General features: G+C 28.9%; 1 protein-coding gene across 8 annotated transcripts in view; it reads left to right on the forward strand.

Moving 5' to 3' along the window:
• The first annotated feature begins 4105 nt into the window (after positions 1–4105).
• Positions 4106–21046, forward strand: part of LOC107437110 (HMG box transcription factor BBX) — a 36693-nt gene continuing 19752 nt past the window's right edge. Inside the window, exons 1-5 of one of the 8 annotated variants that reach the window (XM_016049008.4) lie at positions 4106–4227; positions 6900–7015; positions 11962–12365; positions 14769–14925; positions 19099–19343. In XM_016049008.4, coding sequence (XP_015904494.1) covers positions 14784–14925; positions 19099–19343 — 387 coding nt within the window. In that variant the 5' untranslated portion in view covers positions 4106–4227; positions 6900–7015; positions 11962–12365; positions 14769–14783. Of the gene's footprint in view, positions 4489–6899; positions 7016–11961; positions 12366–14768; positions 14926–19098; positions 19344–21046 lie in introns of all 8 variants that reach the window. The other 7 variants (XM_016049005.3, XM_016049006.3, XM_016049001.3 and 4 more) reach the window with 7 other exon arrangements.

A 21046-nucleotide genomic window follows, 5' to 3' on the forward strand; every position in this document is an offset into this window, starting at 1 on the left:
TGTTTCTACTGTTAAAAATGGTTTTAAAGACGTATTTCCACTAGTTATGTTGTTAGTTATTCTTTTTAAATAAATCTTAAACGCAAGTTAAAAGTGTGTGTTTCCTTTGATGGTTGTCTTTTAAAATGTCCTATGTGTACTGGGTGAGTACCTTTCAATTATTGTTATGGGCATGCATAAATGTGAATTTATTAGTTTTTCCTATTGGAAACATCAGCTTACTGTTTAAATCATATATATATATATTGGATATAGCATGACTTTACCTTATTTATCTTTAATATTTAATTTATTTTAGTTTCGCCTTTTTTCCAAATTTGGTGATACCAAATCATCAAATTTGTTCAAACCTCACACTTTGTGACCCTTTGAACCTATTGGGTTAATGTTATCCCACATTAGCATTGTACTACCACTTTCCTTAACGATCACATTCCCCTTTAATTTAATTTAATTACCCTTTCATATGTTTCGGCCCTTAATTTATTCATCATGACATTTCGATCTTTTAACTATTTTTAATCATGACTATATCCAATTACTAGTACATATACCAAATATTTCAATCTATTAATTATAATTCATAAATAACTTTGCTTTATACGCACCAAATATCATATTTTTTAATGTAACTCTTACAGTTCACTCTGATGGAAAGCTGGGAGTTCTAAGTTCAATCCTTACTGCGAATGAAGCAACCAGTGTGGATATTCAGCAAGGACCACTTTAAATCTGCCGTGGCGGAATGTCCTCATGTTGAAGAAAGATGTTGTCATGTTGAAGTTTGAAGAAGGAGGAAAGCTTGTGAGGTTCATCCTTGTTTTGTGTTTTACATACATTATTAATTGTTGCTGAATTACATTATTAACTGTTGCATAAAAGCATTTAATGACTGCTTGTAAATATATTTTTAAGAAAATAAAGACTTATAATTGGAAGGACAAACTCAAACTGTATCAAACATTTCTAAAGTTATGATTTTGTTGTTGTTGTTGTTAATTTACGTCGCACTAGAGCTGCGCAATGGGCTATTGGCGACGGTCTGGGAAGCATCCCGGAGGATGATCCGAAGACATGCCATCACAATTTTGATCCTGTGCAGAGGGGGTGGCCCCTCCGCTTCGGTAGCCCGTCGACCTGCACTTTACGGTAGCACAGTTTAACGAGGACCAATACCGCACACCCTCGGTCCCTAAGCAGACTGATCCAAGTGGTCACCCACTCGCACACTGACAGTAGCCAGTGATGCTTGACTTCGGTGATCTGCTGGGAACCGTGTCTTAACGATCAGTCCACTGCGGGACTCTAAAGTTATGAAAAAAATTATTTTATTTAATAACAATGATGTATTTTTAGCTTGTGTTTTAGCGAAAGATTATTAACGGTAATTTCAAACAATGAAGGTAATGTATTGCATTTACAATTGGATGAATTTTTTTTTACAAGTGTGTTTTGTTTTTAAATAAAATTATTATGCTATGAAATAGTTATTTTTATTATGGATTTCTTCTTAATTACTGCATTGTGTAATTTATTTTCCACTTTGTTAATAAATCTTCAACATTTTAAAGGAATTTGATTTGCCAGGTATAATATTTGCATTGACAAAATTTTATGAAATATAACGTTAAAAAAATCTTTTTAGTAGATCGTGCTTTAAGTGTCATGAAAACAGTTGAATATATTTAAAATTTGGTTATTTTTAATCTTTCGGTGTGATATCGGAAGCAATTTTCCTTAAACACTGATTTTAAAGTATAGCTCAAACTCGTGAGAGTTTTTAATATCAACATTGTATTTATTATTTTAATTTTAGAAATTGTCAAATGATTATTCATTTGAAATTTGAGGCAAAGAGATGCCTTTTTATTTTAATCATTTTTAAAATATTATAATTGTAAAATAATTATAATCGTAAAAAGTTCTTTTGACTTAAAGCTGAATAACATTCACATTATGATAAAAATTCCTAATCATAACTTTCATAAACTTTCATTCACTTAGCAAAAACTTTCATCTGAAAGGTTCTGTATATTCTTTGAAAACATATGTGTGATTGCATCTTTTTTTTAAAAAGTCCCATTCAAGATGTTTACCTATAATGTCATGTTTGTTTTTACTATGTTCGTAATGCATAAACTCTTATCAGCAAAATACAAACAATGGAATTGATTGATTTTAAACAAAAATTTTGTGATGGCAAGGTTTTCAAAAAATAACTGATGGTATAGTCAAGTATGGATCAATACAAACTTCAGCTTAAAGTAAGAAAATATGTTATGTTTTTTCGTATCATTCTTTCATGATATTAAATGTTTGTGCAAATTTAATTCTGATAAAATTCAATATTTACTTCCTTTTTTTGGTTTCCAGATTTAAATGTTACCTAAATTTTAAGGAAATAAAAGTAAATAGTGCATTTAACTAATTATTGAATATTGAATCGGTAAAAATTTCTGATGTGCCAATGTAAAATTATTTTCACATTTACGAAAAATTATTGGCAAATTTTTTCAATTAAAATTCATAATGGCTTTTCTTTTGTTTTACTCCCTGTAAATATTTCTACAGGTACCTTTGGGTTTTGTTTAAAGTGTTTTGTAAGTAAAATTTAAGATTCTGAAAGGATAAAGTTACGTAAGTACTTTTCCGTTTAATTTCAGTGAAAAAAGAAGTTAAAAAATTTATGCAAGTAAGTAATTTGAATATTTTTAAATTTTCCTTATTATCTCAATTATTACAAAAAATAACAGTTTAAAAATCTGAGATATAATTTTATTTTAATATTTTCGTAAATGAATGACTTATAGTTATATTTTAAAAGGAAAAAAAAATAGGAAAATTTTCAACTCAATTCAAATGTAAATTTAACTTTGCAATTATGTAATGTGGTTTTCTTAATTTACAATTTCAGAATATGAATTGAATGATAATTGTGAAATTACAAATGGCTTAAGTTACACATTTTATAAAATATGTTTTACAAACTAGCAGATTCAATTGGGATTTTGATTAAATAAGCTTATTTCTGAAAAAATTAAGAGTACATTTTAAAATTAAAGACTTGAAAATTATTAATGATATAAAACTTGTCAGAAAACCCATTGTATGAAGAAGGAAAAAATATCAATAGAAGTTGTATTATTTCTGAAATAAATTTGAAATGTTCAAAAAAATCAGCTGAACATAAGATGTACCTTGGAGTAGGAGGGAGGAAAAGGGATATTAGCAGAGTTCGCTAAAATAATTTTATTTAATATTACTGTATTGCTTAGTAAATAATAAATGGAATGACATAAAACTATTGTTCTATGTTTTACTGCTTCGCAGCTATACAGAAAATTAAGTAAAATTATCTTGCCGAATTATTCTACTACCATCCAAATCTTCCACTTGATTACTCCAAAAATAAAAAGCAACTCAAGATAATATCAGAAAATACAAACTCTAATATTATTTAGTATCAAAACTAATGAAAAAAAATATTACAGTGAACGCTAGATAATATTAGTTTGCGTAGAATCTAATATTATGTAATGCAGAGCAAACAGCGACCTCTTGTGTCTTTCTAATATTAGAAGTTGTGCAAGATAACGTTAGATTTTTCCGATTTTCTGATGTTTTCTAATATTAGATGCTACTTGGGAAGGACTCTGCTCAGAACATGGAACCAGCGTTTTCTCCGGAATGGCGTATTTGAGCGTTGCGATCGCGAATATACAGTGCGGGATGTGGATGTCTCCTTCAGAGTCCGTTTCGTTATTAAAATAAACATTAGCCATTATTTAACCAATAGCACCATCTGTAGCTTTATACAGTTTACCATTCTAATACATAAACAGACTGAGACCTTTTTTCCAAGTTCCTTACATTGCCTACAGGTAACGCATGCAACTTAAGAAAGAAACTTCTGGATCCGTTTCATTATTAAAGTAAACATTCGTCTGTATCTGACCAATAGCGCCATCTGCAGGTTTATGCAGTTTACCATTCTAACATATAAACAGACAACGACCAGTTTCCCAAGTTCCTTACATTGCCTCCAGGTAACGCATGCCACTTTAAAAAAAACTGTTCGTATTTATTGTTAGCGATAGAAGCGCTTCCACGTCGATTTTTTGAACTAAAATCATTGAAAGTTGTCTTATGAAGTATCAAATCTGGTGCCGTTAGTTTCTTTTATTTTTATTTTTATAGGTAATTTTTAATATGGCGGATTCTGCACAGGTATGTTAGTAATTTTCAAAATTAATAAGTGTATTGTTTTGATATGTTTTTGGTTTTGGAATGGGAAATCGTTCGTAATCGAAAATGATGTTTCTGTATTTAACTATTTTAAAGTTAGAAATCATTTCTGTCCCAATTTCCATTCAACTTTTTAGTAGTTTTGTTCTACTGTTAGCCGCTGTGATCAACAATACAGTTTCATTGAATGATTATTAAGTACATATTTTTTGACTCATTACTGAATTTTACAAAATTGGTGAGGTATAGTGTTTCTTTATGTTTTTCGTATTTACAAGTTTTGTGCAATCTTTATTATAAATATAGCAGATGCGCTTATAGTGTTTCATATCTTCATTATTATTCATTTGTAATTGTGTAAGATATTAAGATTTTATATGCTTGTTAATATTTTTTTTTTAATTTCAAACAATTATTTTGAATTCGACCTGAATTTAAAACTTTTAACAAATGTTGAAGAAATTAGCGTTTATTGTTGTAACCCGGTAGTGATCTGCACAATGAAAAAATACCGTTATTTTTTTTCTTTTTCTTTCTTCTCCAGTCAGCTGAAGATGTTATAACAATCTGTCAGTTTTATCGGTTGATTGTAGTTTATTGCTGAATTTCTGTGGTTTATATATTATAAAACGTTCCTGATATTGAATTTAAAATAGTTATTTGTTTGTTGGTATATATTAATGTTTACATATTTCAGGTAAGTACGATGTATGTTTATTCATGGAATAATGCAATTTTAATTAACTTCAGATGCGAAAGAAATAAAATTAATTTTAAAATATTTCTTATGTAGCAAAAAATTAATTGATGCGTTATTGTCATTGCAACATTTTAAATTTTCTTTTTGTCACCTTTTTCCCTGTGGGGAGCGGTAATGAATATGGGTCATCAGTTATGAAATCAACTTGAATTATATATTACCTTTTTGTCTCTATATGATTTTTATTAAACTATTGGTTATAATTAATATTTTTAAAATATTTGGTGAATTATGACATACATATTATCTGAATGTATATTGAGTTCAAGGTCATTATTGTTTTGGCAAATATGTGAAAGTAATGTATTAATATTATGCAATGAGTCAATGTTTGTGTTGTTTATCTGAACATATTTTAAATAGATGAAGAAAAATTTATTTGTATTGTTAAACTTATTGAATAAAATATATTTCATTAATATTTTAAAAACATATAAGTTGATCTTTTAATGTTGCTGGTGCTGATGCATCTATTGCTTTATTTTAAATTTTTTTAAAATTGTATATTTACATACTTAAGGGTGAGTCTGACACCCCTATAGAAGTAAATTACTTTGTTTCTGTGGTATTGTATACCACAATGAAATATTTGTTTTATAACATAAATATATTATGTTATATTTAACCTTGGCAAATTAAAATACATGGGATAAGTAGCTTGCAATCAATCTCATAAATTTTATTATATTACTCTAATATTGTATATTTTTGTTAAATTAATAATTTTTAATTAAGAAAATTACTGCGATTTAATAATTACCTCTTCTATATAATTTATGTAATCACGAATCAATTGCGAATTATTAGCTTCATGTGTGAAGTAATGTATTATTTTTTCAATACGTTACTTCCATAATATTCGGTTAAAATATTTTAAATAACTTGTAATTATTTAAATAATTGTCTATGAGAATTTTTTTTAAATTTTATTTTGTATAATTAATATTTATATGGTTTTAGTTTTAGTAAGTACAGAGCTCTCCTTAGGAATAAAAAAGGACAGGGCACTTCCTCTCTGAAAAGAGAACTTTTGAAAGGACACTTACTTAGCACCGTAAAAATTTATCAAGATATGTAATGTTATGTAATAATTGAATTTTGTCAGCAGTTTTTAAATTATCTTATACTTTTTCATGTGTATGTTTCAAAAAGTAATTCTCTCTCATTTTCAAAATATGAGAAAAATTTGTGGTTAATAAAAATGCATGCTAAAAGACAATCTCTGTGCGATTTTTTTTTTTTTTTAAAAAGTAAACTAATAAAAAATGATTAATTGATAAACAAGTTGAAAGCTTTTCTTCTATAATTTAAATTGAAAATTATGAGAAAATAAACATTTAAATGTGCATTTTTTAAAAATAAAGGTATTTATTTAAAAAATAAATTTAAAATCACTTAAGAAATTTATTTATATCCCTATTATTTAAAAAATAAATTAAAAAATAAATCTGATTTCCGGATAACGGGTTCTGTGTATGTAATTTAAAACAATTGTTTTTAGCAGACAAATTTTATATTTTTTTGTTATCTCATAATTTTTAAGAAATCATTTGTTACGTAAATGTTATTCGCACTAATGTTAATGAGTCTTTGAAGTAACTTTCTGTTTTGCATTTTGATAGCTATAGATAATATTTATGTATTGAAGTTATAGCAGAGGGACAAGTGATTCACAGTAATTCAGTAATCACTCTTTTTAAGTGTATCAGATTTAAAAAAAATTGTCATTTAGATCTTTTTAGCTGACAAATTTTAAATTGTTATTTTTTAATTCTCCCGAAATTGTTATGTTATTATTATTCACACTAATGTTAATGAGCATTGTTTACACAATTTTTGAGTTAACTTTTTGTATATTGAATTGGTAGTTATATGTAATATTTATGTATTGCAGTTATAGCAGAGGGTCAAGTGATTAGGGCTGCCTCAGTTTCTAATCGATGATTGAGGTTGTTCTTCATTACTTGGGACAAACATCGATTCCAGCATTCCTTTCTTTCATATGGAATGGTAAATATTTTTAAAGAAGCTTGATTTTTTCTTACAGATTTTCTGTGATTTGAAGCCTAAGGATCTACTAATTATTTTATTTCTTTAACGAAATGGTTATCTGAGTATTTGTTTATTCTTGCAATTATATTATTGAGCTAAACATAAAATTTGGAATATCAAATAATGTATTGCACAAACAAGTTGAATACCTTACTTTCTTCTGTTTACCAGATGATTTATGTATCAATCAATAATTAGACTGGCATACGACTCTTCAGCTAATTTGTGGAGTTCCACTAATCTAGAATTTTAATTTTGATTCTTATGCCAAATCTTGTTAAAGAAACATTTATTCCGTCCATAAGAGCACAGTCTTTTTTTCTTATGTTGTCATTTACGCTTAATATTTTTTTTATGTAGACTTGTTAGAGAAAAATGCAACTTTGGATAAACTTTGAGGAAAAAAATGCATTAGTAACTTAATCTAGAATACAAAGAGGCATATATTATCTAGAATATCATAGAGGCAAACACAAAAGTATAAAATTGGTAATCAAAAAGTAATTCCGAAATGGCAAACATTTAAAAGATTGTTCACTAGAAAAAATGGTGTTTGTACTATTAGATGTGTCAATATATGAAGATTTAAATAGGGGGATTTTTTTTTGTTGATTTTGGCAGAAAGTAAAAATGTAATGCAATATGTCTAATTGAAACAAAAGATGAAAAAAGGATCATAATAATTTTATAACTTTTATTTTGTTGTAGACCTCAGGGTGTATATATATAAATATTTCGTTATAAATGTTCTTCATGTGTTGATCAAAAAATATTAGATAAAAATTTATTTCTTTTTTCTTTTAAATGTCTTATGTGAAAGAAAAAAAAGCACTAAAAAAGTACTTAAAAAAAAACCTACATTAGGGGTGCGCAACCTGCAGCCCGCGAGACAAATGCGCCCCGCCAACCCTTGATGTGCGGCCCGCGGCAACAATCTGAACAAAATGGAAAAAAAATTCTTTTTTTGAAAAAATAAAAAGAAATCGGAAATTTAAAATGTTAATTTATTTAAAATTTATAAAGTTTTTGACCCACCTAATCTCAATCCAAGTTGTTTTGCTATTGCTTTTTTTCGAGGGTTTGTATGTATGTATTTAGCATAGTTTAGAAAATCCCAATATTTTTAATACAGTACAGAACCCGTTATCCGGAAATCAGAAAACCGGAAAACCAAAAATCCGGAGCGAAATTCGATAAATATTCCCGCTATTTAAAAAAAAATTTTTTTTTTTCCTCATATGATTTTAGGATTTTTCTTTCTTTTTTGAAAGATGTTTACCCTAGCATCATTTTGGAAATAATTATTAGTGTATTACTTCGTTTTTTCAAGATTATTTCCAAATAATTTTTTTTTAGTTGGGTTTTACAATAAAAAAAAAAACTACTTTTTGTAGCGATTCAGAAAACCGGAAAAATCAGTTATCCGGAATAGCGATGGTCCCGATCGTTCCGGATAATCGGTTTCCTACTGTACATCAATTATTACGATACACGAATTTTAAATTTTAGTTATCACTTTTGACGCTTTTCGTGTATGCCTATTTCATTGTAAATCCAATGACTTTTCGGTAGTTATTGCTACCTATTTTCTTGTAGTTTCTGAAATCCTAATTTTTGAAAGTTATGAAACGCTTTATTTGCATAAACTTCATGACAAATCTAAATGACTTTTGATCATTTTTTCAGTAGTTATTTCCACTCATTTTATGAATGGTTTTTAAAATATCAATATTTTAGTACAATATTATTACGAATTGCGAGTAAAGAATCGCTCATTTTGATAACCATTTTTTTGTCGTGGTTTATTTAATCCGATTTTATCACAAATCAAAATATTTTTCAATCGCTATTTTGACAATTATTGCTACTCATTTCCACAAGGTTTTTAAAGTCCTGATCATTTTTATATGCTATTGAGATACTTTATATTTCGAATCCGCGTTTAAGCACATAACTTTTTGACGCGCTTTATTTACACCGATTTTATCGTAAATATAAAAGGATTTTGATAATTTTTTTTTAGTTATTACTATGCTATTCCCCGTGATTTAAAAAAATTCTGATATTTTTAATTCTATAGTTACGGGAGTTTTGAATCGCACATTAAAATGATTACTATTTATGTGCTCTATTTATGCCGATTTTGACATAAATGTACGAGGTTTTTCGACTGTGTTTTTCGTTCCTGTTATTGCTGCCTTTTTACTTGTGATTTTGAATATTCTGATATTTTATCACAATATTACAACTCGTGAAATTCGATTCCATTTGAATTATTTATTTTTTTGTCACTTAAAAAGTAATAAAGCATCTTAGCCAAATCGACAACTTCTGAAGAGATTGTAAAAAAAAAGCGAGATGTGTATATTTGTATTAAACACGGTTTCTTTTGCAAAAAAATAATTCAAAACATGTGTATATTTGTTTAGTCCCATGAACCCGTTCAAGTTTAACAACACTCACCCAACCTATTCTTTTTGTTGTCACATGAATTAAAAATCACATATCGCAATTCGTATTTACATGTTTTAAAAATCACACATTAGGATTCTTCTAGCAATTTAAAAGTATATATGTGATTCGTATTTACGCGATTTAAAAATTGTACATCGTTTTTCGTATTAATATTAAAAAAATTAAAAAATCATCCATCACGATTCGTATTCACGAGATTTTAAATCACAGATTGCGATTCGTGTTCTGGCATTTACTCATCACAATATATAAAAAATTTGCAAATTGCAGGATAACCAATAAAAAAATTTTTAAACCATTTTCTTCCAAGTTAGACCATTTTATATCATATATGATCATATGGTGGGAAATGATTTGTATTTTATTAAATTTTAACTGTAAAACAATGTAATCAAGATAAGCTTTGTAAAGTAATGTAAATTTTAATTGATTGTTAATTATATTTGTGTTAATTGAAAATAGTGTCGTGTTAAAAATTTTTTTGTCATAAAAAGTTGCAAACACAAGTATCTTAATAGTTTTTATTTATTATGAAAAATAATTTCTTCAAAATTAATGTTTTTTTTTCTTTTTTTTTCCTTCCCTCTCTCAGTCCCTGCCTCTTATAATTAATTTCAAATAAATGTTATACAGTTAAAGTGTATTCCCTACTACAGTGTTTCCTAAAGTGTGGTACGCGTATCCCCAGGGGTATGGGAATAGTTTAGCGGGAGTACGCGTTCTTATGCAAAATATCTTGTAACAAACGACAATTTCAAAATATTTTATTTAAAAACGGAGCTAGCCATTAAAATTTATGATTACGTATTTTTCTATTGGCTAATTTTTGCAGAGTTAACAGTTATTAATTAGTGGTGTCAACAGCCAGTTGTGATTTTTAACTTTTGTACAATTTTTTTATAGTAAATAATTCATTCATTTTTAACGTTACAAAAAATTTAGAAGGGGTACACAAAAGTCATAAGTTTGGGAAACACTGCCCTACTAATTTTAATAATTTTAATTATAATAATTTTAATTTAATTATAATAAACTTAATTTTAATAATTTTTTACCCTATAAATTTTCTTTAAATCAAAGTAATTTATTAAAATAACTTGTATTAAAATAACTTGCATTTATTTTAATAACTAGAATATTAATTTATTTTTAAATTTAATTCTATAAACAAATTTTTTAATGTTAAAATTTATGTTTAAATTGACTTCTGTATTATGTAGAATGATAAAAAAAAATATGAATTTTCCCATAGTTTTTAATTATTTCTATTTATCTAAAAAAAAAAATTCTGATTCTGTTTTTTTCCTAAGTAATCAGTTTTGCAGTTTCTAATTTTAAACATTTTAGTTTTAAGCATTTAATTTTATGCAAACATATTACAAGGTTAACTGACAAAAAGAATTTAGTGCCCAGAACAACGGTGTTTATATAACGTTTACTACCTAAAATTGCTGTCAGTATATCTGTCTAAATACTTTGGCATGTGGCCCTTCATAGATCAATCTGCTGTTAATGTGGCCCTTCACTCAAAAAGGTTGTGCACCCGTACCCTACATGTTGAAAAAGAAATTCAGATAATTTCTTCTCCCAGCAGTAAGTTGTCTATTAGATTGAAATACAAAGTTGTGATTAGCAGAAGATACTAGAACTCTGATTATCTGATGCTTGATTATATGACACCTGTTCTGATGTCCAATAAATAGCACCCTGATACCATTTTATTATTATTCCAGCTAATATTACCTAATTACTGTTGCTTTTGTAGATCTTGTAGCTCGATTAAATTCAGTTACTTAACTGTAATGAGTAAAATTTTTAGTACTGTTGTAAATTTGCTTACCATAACAACATTTATTAAAAATATCAAAAGTGGGATTGTGGAAACGACCGAAAAAAACAAACAAATAACTGCTGAAAAACGATCAACAAACAGTGTGATATTATGATTAAAGCATTTCAAAATTTTAATAACTTAAATTCGAAATAATCATCAGAATGAGAGAGAAACAAGTGGAAATGAAATGCCTTATGTAATGTTTGCTTCTAGGAAAAAAGATTTTTTTTGTTTGGTTGGCTGCCTAGAGTCTGAATAATTATGAGTAAATATTTACTATATTTTTTTCCTTTTAGGGGACCTTGGATCATTTGGTCCATTTTCTTTTGAAAGACAATGGTCATTTTATTGAGTTACAACTGTATTAAAACTACTTAATTCAATACTTTGAAGTAGATTTGTTCTAAACAATTTTCATAGCCATGTGTATAGCAATTGAGACATAATTTTTTTTTTGTTTCAACAAGCAGCCTTTTTTTAGATTGCACAAGTTTAAAATTAATATAATATTTTTGAGCACTTAAGAATACATTGTTTGGATTTAAGTGTCAATGCAATTGTTTTAACTGAAATGGGGTTATTTATTTTTTTTTAGGATAATCCATCAGAAAATGAACAAGAGTTCAGTATTGAAGAAACTTTGCCTGGTGTACGAAGACCGATGAATGCTTTTTTCATCTTTTGTAAACGCCACAGAGATATTGTCCGAGAGAAATACCCTCATTTAGAGAATCGTAGTATAACCAAGATCTTGGGAGAATGGTGGGCAAATTTGGATCCATCAGAAAAATCCTCCTATACTGCTTTGGCCAAACAGGTTGTTTTACGAGGTTAATGACCTACCTTTGCTAGTGGTAAAGTTATTCATAATAGTTTAATTTATGGGAAACTTTTGAAATATATTTTAAGTGACAATTTTGTTGTAATACTCTGCTTGTTAGAGATAAAGGAAAGATCTGTTATGGTGCTAAAAGGGAAACTGACCTGTCTCTCTAATTTGTAAGCTAATCGACTTAAAATTCTTTGAAAATTTATTTATTGAATCTAATTACTTTTTGCCATATTCTGTTTATGATGGTAGCTGTGTTGTTGTTGCATGATTCATAATTTTAGTGAGCTAGGAAATTAATTTTTTTGCCTGTTGTGTTTCTACTTGGATATCTATCTAGCATATGATCAATAACATAAATAAATATTGTTCGTAAAAATCATGAAAGCTGGTAGGTATACAGTGGTATTTAAAGTAAAATAAGTGCACTATACAAAGATTTCATTAAGTCTATTATATAAATTTTTTAAATAAAACTGAGAAATAATTACTTATAAAATATTGAAACATGTGCAGTCCTGCCAATTCTCAGGCTTTTGTGTCCTATCTCAAGACCTCAAACCAACAAATATTTTTTCAGGTTCTTTTGTAAATAACTTCATAAATTAAGAGGACTGGGGCACATTTTCTATACAGCCCTCTAACTCTTTCTCCCAGATAAGTGATTTTGCAGTTCAAATAATATGTCTGGTTAGTCGTTAATTCTTTTTTAGAACCTTTTAAAAGTTTGAAATGTTTGATAAATCTAAAAAAAAGTATAATATTGTTTTTAAAAAATTGTGCATTGATGATTTCTGTTTTTAGATAAATATCTTAATTCTTGCTGAAATAGCTCAGAAAAAATTTTCCTGCTTCAGAATTTGTTCATATTTTTGATATGATCGCTGGAAAATAATTTAATGATAGTAGCAAGAAAAGAAATGCATGCAGTTTTTGGCCAAGTTAATGTTGGCAGTATGAATCATTTATCTCAGAGATAACCTGTGAAAGAATATTCAGCCTGCGTAAAATATTCTTAATTTTGGATTGATCATGGGTTAGAATCCCCTTGACCCTAGGCTAACTGTGGGGTGTTTTCAAGATTTTTCTCTTCGTGTTACCAAAATGTGGGTTAATTCCATCGAAAAGTCCTCCATAAAGGCTAGTTTATCCCAGTGTTTGATCCAGGAATTCCCTTGTCTTCTGCGTTGGGTTCAAAATTACAAAGCAATGAAGTTGAACCTCAATAGTTATAAACTCAGGGTGGACTGTGGAAAAAAAAAAAAACAGACTCAGGAAAAAATAAACAAACTCTGGAACAAAGAATCAAACTCACAACAAACTCTGGAGAATTTCGTTTTAAAATCAAACAAAAAAAAGTTGAAGTAAGTTTTTATCTCAAGTTTTTAAAAAATACTCTATCATTTACTCTGTCTGAGTTACTAATTTTTAAGGGTATAAGAATTACTTTAAACTTAATTTAGAAAATGCGTGATTTATTATTTTTTTAATTAATTTTCATTTTGTTTGTTGATTTATGACATTGTCCCCAAAAGACTCTGGCATTTTTTACATTGGCAGGTCTAATTTAGTATATTAATTGCATTTTAGGCTATTCAGAATTTGCAAACACTTAAAATCAGATTGATATAATTTGCTTTATTTTAAATAATTAAATATTTTATAATTAATTATTTTATAATATATTATTTTATAATATATTATTTTAATTAAATATTTTATATTACTTGCTTTATTGCTAACATTTTAAATTTTTTCTACACTTTTGTATTCAATTATTGTGACCAAATAGTTTTAAAATTCATAATTTATTCCTATTAATGCAGGAAACATTCTTATTCAGTTTATGCAAATATGTCTTTAAAAATTATAGGATATATTTATTTTATTTATTTTCTGTATCTTACCTTATATTGTTGTTTGCCTCATCTTGATAAATTTTTTTTTTTTAAATTCTCAGTAATTTAATAACTAAAAATGTATTCTCTGGAGTTTGAATTTTTTACATTATGTATTATGTTCAGGATGCTTATCATGATAAAGGATCACCACCATTTGTAAAGAGTGTTCCTTTTAACTCTAGCCCGCTACTAAGAGGTTTATTTTGTCTTCTGATTATATTATTTAAATGCATAGAATCAATATTTTCAATGAGAATGAGAACCCATTTTCACTTATTTTATTGATTTTGTGAAGTTAGTGGAAACATACAAATTATCATTGTATGCTTCCTTAAATTGAAACTTGGCTTGAGTGTAAATACTTATCAATTATGATCACCTTAATGAATTTTAGAAAACTCTTAAGATGAACATACTGGTTGAAAAGTAAATTAGATAAGCAGGATTATTTTTATTGTAGAATGCATATGAGAAGTGTCTTTTTCCTTGCCATTTTCTAAATTTTTAAGGATTTGCTTCAATTACACTCTTGTAACAATTTTATGTTATATTGGTATCAATAAATTTCTTGTTAATTTCATTTTAAGCTATTTAATTCCTACAACCTATTTATTAATAGCTATATTAAATAACCATAGTATTTTTTCTAATGTTTATTTTTTATTGTCTTAGTACAAAGAAGCATTTATGAAAGCTCATCCAGATTTCAAATGGTATAAATTGCCTACTCCTCCTGCTAGAACTTTGGTAACTCGACCAACAAACAGAGTATTTCAGCAGAATGAGAAAAGTTCTGAAAATTGTGGTATAACTATAGGAAAATTAGTAGGTAAGTTGCTGAAGTTATTGTTATTAATTTCATTACTCTGTAACCTTTTTAAAGACTTTTTCTCTTGCCTGAGAATATTCTTCCGTTAATCTTTTTCACATATTTAAAAACACTTACGGAAAGTATTTCATATAAATATCATGGATATACTTAGAGCAGCAGCCACTAAACTTTTTTGATTATTGACCTTTCTTTGCATAAAAAATGATTTTTTAAAAACAAACAAACATACCTATTTCTTTAATGATTTTTTTTATTTGACACAATCAAATTTTTACATAAATTAATGTGAAAGATATGCTTGATAAATGCTTGGCTAGATTTGCAATTTTTCAAATTTTGTAAGCTTTAGTCTTTAATCCCATACAAACTCCACATTAAATTTATTCCTCTGCTTTGCTGAAATAGAATTAACATGACTGAAGCCAGATTCAACCATATATGAGCTTGGGAATCCAATTAAATGGAGAGTGCTGTATAACAAAGTTTGAATATTTTTGTGTAATATTTATATTTGTCCAAAATTTACTCACAATTGAATTACTAAAATGCATCTTTGCTTCAATGATCACTAATTCAACTACTTTATCTTGCAAATGATTGTAAATAATTTTAACTTGAACAGAAAGTACCGTGATAATCCTTTCTGGGATATCCATATTTTCAATATCTCCAAAACATAATTTAAAATCACCGCTTAATTTTTGAAGATGATTTATATAGATTTCCAGTTATTCATCAATTATATCTAATTGTCAAAAATGTGAACTTTTTTGAATATCTTTATGTAATATTAAACTCATGTTTGTGAAAATTGCAACACCATGAAGGACTTACGCGAGTGAGCTGAAATTTTCAGGAAATGCAAAGTAGAGCATGATATGCAAATGATTAGAATTTCAGCCCCGTAGAGCATGCGTATAGCGCCCTCTGAACGGCGAATGGGTCAGAATAAATATACGGCTGTAGCCAAGCGAGTATGGTTATCAGTGGTTATCTGCTAGTGGTAAACGTAGCTTAGTCATTACTTATGCCTATTCGACGAAAGAGAGCGAGATTTCAACAACTTACGGAGTTTAAACGGGGGAGAATCATTGGCCTTCGTGAAGCTGGATTATCTTATCGTGCAGTAGCCGCTCGTGTGCAGCGTAACAGCAGCACAGTGATGCGTGTTTGAAAGCAGTGGATGGACGAGTGTCGGACAACTCGGAAATGCGGGAGTGGACCCCGAAATGTCACGTCAGCTCGTGATGATAGACACCTGTTCGGCGTTGCGCTAACAGACCGTACGTCTCCCTCTAGACTACGTGCAGCACAGTGGTCAATAGCAACAGGTGTTTCATTGTGTGCTTTATCAATTCGTAGACGTCTGCTGCAGCGTGGACTGCGCACAAGGACTCCTTTATACAGGATCCCCCTCACGCTAAACCTTCGCTGCCTGCGGCTGCAATGGGCCAACCAGCATAGGGACTGGCTTGCTGATTGGCAGTGTGTCGTGTTTTCTGATGAATCTCGCTTCAATTTGTGGTACCATGATTGCCGCATTCATGTCAGAAGCTATGCCGGTGGACGCCATCTTCCGGAGTGCGTTATCGAACGCCACAGTGGGCGAACACCCGGAGTTATGGTCTGGGGTAGCATAGCATATCATGGACAATCTCAATTGCTACGAATTGTGGGTAATCTGAACAGCAACCGGTACATCAGTGAAGTTCTACAGCCCCAAACTGTTCCCTTCCTTCAAGCCTTGCCAGGTGCTGTATTTCAACAGGACAATGCCCACCCTCATATTGCTAGGACTGTTCAATCCTTCCTTAAAAGGCGCCAGGTACAACTTCTTCCTTGGCCAAACGTATTCCCCAGATATGTCGCCGATTGTACATGTGTGTGATTTTGTTGGTCGGCGTCTCGCTCGTAATGCTTGTCCCGTTGCTTCTACAGACAAACCTTGGGTACGCATACAAACAGTATGAAATTCTCTTCCTCAGACAGATATTCAAAGTTTGCCTGACTCCAGGCCACGTTGTGTAGCAGCATTTATTGCAGAGTGTGGTGGTTACACAAAATACTGATTTCGATCTCTTGTTATTGTTTGTTTGCTTTGAAAGTTTAATAATTTATTTGTACCACCACTACCACTCAACTGTGTATTAAATTTCATTTAATTATGACGATTCCTTCATGGTGTTGCAATTTTAACAAACAGGAGGTTAAAAACTTAAGCAAGTTTAATTTAACTTGGATGATTGAAATAATAGTTGTATATACTGTGTTATCAATAAATTTGTGATTGAATAGCATTGATATTCATTCAGTAACCCCCTAGATCACAGCAATCCCTAATTATACTATATATCCACACTTCTCTGGCAACCCCCGACTTATGGGCATATATTTACTGAAGAGGGAGAACCAAAGAGACAGGTGACAAGTTCATAGCTGTTAACAAATCTGCATTTTTCTGAACCTTTTTTTATTTTCGCTGTGTTTTCCATCATTCTGTGCCAAAATTAAAGTATTTTTCATAAATTCGTGCATTCAATTTCCCCTTTTTTCGTGATTATTCAAATGAGCATTATATCGCATTCCCCATGGCAGAATCGCGGTGACATTGTCGCAGAAGGTTACGGAGTTCTTGCAGAAAGATTTTTTCTTTGGGAAGTAAAATATTTTTCTTTTCTTTTATTCTTTTGAAATATGTCCAAAAGATGCCTTTTCCGCACATTGAAGTGGGAAAAAATGCTAATGATTTTTCTATTCTTATTTGAGAATAATAAAAAATAAAGAATGAAGGTAAAAAATTTGGTTTTCTTTTCTGTAGAAATTTTTGTTCTATTTTTTCATGCAGTTATTATTACTGATTTCCGCATTTCTTTTAAAATCTGATATTTTTAATCTGATATTATTTATTACAACAACTGGATCTCAAACTGAAAACACGCATTTAGTAATCCCTTTTGAAGAGTCAAATTTGCATGATTTCGCCGTCAATCTCTTTTTTTTTGGTAGTTACTGCTACAGATTTCACGATTTTTTTTTTTTTTTTAATGTGATGATGACTTACAAAATATGAAAAAGGAAAGAAATAGTGAGTTATCTTCCTACAAAATGTGAGAATATTGCCCATAATATCAGAATTTTAAAAAAAAATTGCATATTCAATTAAAAAATTATTTTATTTGATCCAATTTATTTATTTATATATTTTTTGAAGTTAACGTTTCTGTTACTTTAAATTAGTAACATATATATTTGTTATTTTTAAGTATCTTTCTGAAAGATGTTTAGTGTTAGAGAGGTATGTCAAAGAAGCCCGAAAAATTCTGCCACAGGGATTGCATGCTGTTTTATAATGAAAAAAAATTAGATATGGAAGCAAAATCCGTTTTTTGTGATTATGGCTTTTTTAATATGCAAGAAAACTTGCATATTTTTTTCTTAATTCTCATAAGACTATAATGATTGACATAAGTTAGCACATTTTTTACTGTTTTGTCATGATTAGGTGTATCATAAAGTGATTATTCAACTATGTGATTCAAAATTCACGTATTGCCATATTATTTTATATAAAAGAAACTGCTTTTAAAAACTATGAATATCTGTATTAATAACTGCCGAAAATGCAATCAATAGATCTTCTTAGATTTTCAATAAAATTATCACAAACAAAAGCCTGGTTCTTTGAGTGCATGATTGGAAATTTACTGTACAAACTATTATAGAGTTAAATAATCGATATTTTAAAAGTTATGTTAAAATCCCCATCTGTGCGATTAATGAAACCATGTGAATAAGCGGTTCAATCGTCACTAATCGAGAGCCTAAAAAAATTATTCGTGAAGTGGGTGGTTCGAAATTCATCATACAAAATATTATAATAAAACATTGACCTTTTAAAAATCGAGTCATATTAAAATTTTAAAAAGGTGATACTAAAACGCCTTACTTGAAATTTGAATGTTGTAATAAAATCAGATTTAAAAAGTTTTTCATTTATCTTAGAAAGTTTTTTATTTTATCTAAGTCTAATTATATGCATTCAGGTTCTTGAAGTTCGGCTGCATTTTTAACTGTTCATCTAGATGTGGCTTTTGTATTTTACTTGTGTAATTAGTTTTTTTTTGCATTGCTATTTATGCTCTAATTATAATTGTGTCCTTTTCATTTTAGATGATGAACAATTGGGAGGTTTAAGCTCTCTAATTAATACTTCTGTTTCTGGCACACAGACTGCTGATAGCATTAATTTAGGCAATTCATTAATGGCTCAAAAAGGAGTAGAAATAATTGCAAAGCCCCCTAAAAAACGATACTTAATCAATGGAGAATTCCAGTCTTATGCAGAGCCACCTCCTGATGATGGGCAAGATTGTCAATTGCAAGATGCATGTTCTACCCTATTAGAATTTGCTGAGGTTAGTGTAATTTTATTTTTCAATAATTTATAAAATAATTTTATTTTTTTGATATGTCTGTAAACTTATCTAACTGATGAAATAACTTGCTTAAATTTTAATAAAAATTACTAGTTTCACTTTAAAATTTGGTAGCTTTTTTTTAACCATAGTACTAAGCATTTGATAAATTGGTTAATACGATACTATACTGAACAAACTCTAAATGTGGATTAAACAGGGTGCGTAGCGTTTGTAAAAAGTACTTAAAGGTGCTTTTTTGGGGATTTCGTTTTTAAAAGCTTTTAAAGGTGCTTTTTTCAGCTGGTGTTTTTAAAAAGTGCTTTTTTTCACAAAATTTTTTTCTTCTTCAGTGATATCTGGTGGATCCCATGCATTTAACGAAAAATGGGGTGTTTGCTACGTAATTATTGACGCGGACTTCTTGCCGTACCCACGTTATGACTTGCGCATGCGTGCACACCTAAAACCGAAACCCGAGTGCTCCGATTCGGATGGAGAATATCAGATCCTTATGAAATGTTTTTCTTTTTAATTTAATTTAATTTTATTCTTGTTTATTTTATTTTACTTCTAACACTTTTTTGACGTAGGGGGTAAGGGTACTTTTGTTCTGAGTTCAGGGTCAAGTTGAATTCACTCGGTGATGTGGGAAAGTACTGATTGTTTTGATTTACGTCCGTTTCTTTTTGGGTTTTTTTTTAATGCTAAAACTGTTTATAAAAAGTTTTTGTTTTTCAATAATATCATTGATTGAATATGAATTTTTTGAGTGCTTGAAAATGTTTGCAAAGTGCTTGAAAAGTTTTTTAAAAGTGCTTATTTTTGATTCAAAGATTTGGCTACACACCCTGTTAAATGTTTCATGCAATTTCTTACAAATTTGAGCAAGTTATCAATAACCAAATAAATGCCCCCTGCTACTGCCTGCTCTTGCAAGCAGATATTATTTTCACTACTGTGTCAAGGTGAATTTGCTTTAGCGAGAAAAAAAACAAATCAGAGTTGCAAACTGAAGAAAGAGGGTAGGTGAATGGATAGTAGAGAGATAAGAAAGAGTTTTGATTTATTAGAATTATTCTCGGGAATGGGGGAAAACCTGGTGTAGCATTAGAGAGCATAGTTTCACTCTCCATTTTAGAGAAGCAAAGGTGGCTTGTTTCATTCCCGGTTAGTGAATCATAAATCTGGAAATCTATGATCTTATTGATGAGTGTTTTTGATAACGATTTCAATTATTCTTTTGGTTCTTTTGAAGATAGTAATTAAGTTTTATTATAAGTTTGAATTAGAATAAATTTAATTACATTTACCATAATTTTGAAAAAATACACCGCCCTAGGATATATGCCTCATCCTCAGAATGCATCCTTTACAAATAACTTCATTTATAAAATATATGATTAAGTTGTTAAAAATAATTGAAATAATTATTAAACACAATTCATGAATAAACACCATCTTACTTTAAATCTGAAATGATACATTTCAATAATTTTCATAATAACTTTTTTAAAATAGCACATTTTGTGCAATTCAAACGCATAATCTGAAATGTATTATGTCAATAAATGCTACTTTAAGCTATCCCAATTTTCTTAAAAAGCTAAAAGTAATGGGAATAAGTTATTAAAATAGAATAAATTAATGAAAACTTTAAATTGTGTCATATAGAATATTAATCTCTAATTAAATCAAGGGAT

This window comes from Parasteatoda tepidariorum, chromosome X1 (genome assembly GCF_043381705.1).
Source record: "Parasteatoda tepidariorum isolate YZ-2023 chromosome X1, CAS_Ptep_4.0, whole genome shotgun sequence".
Taxonomy (NCBI): domain Eukaryota; kingdom Metazoa; phylum Arthropoda; class Arachnida; order Araneae; family Theridiidae; genus Parasteatoda; species Parasteatoda tepidariorum.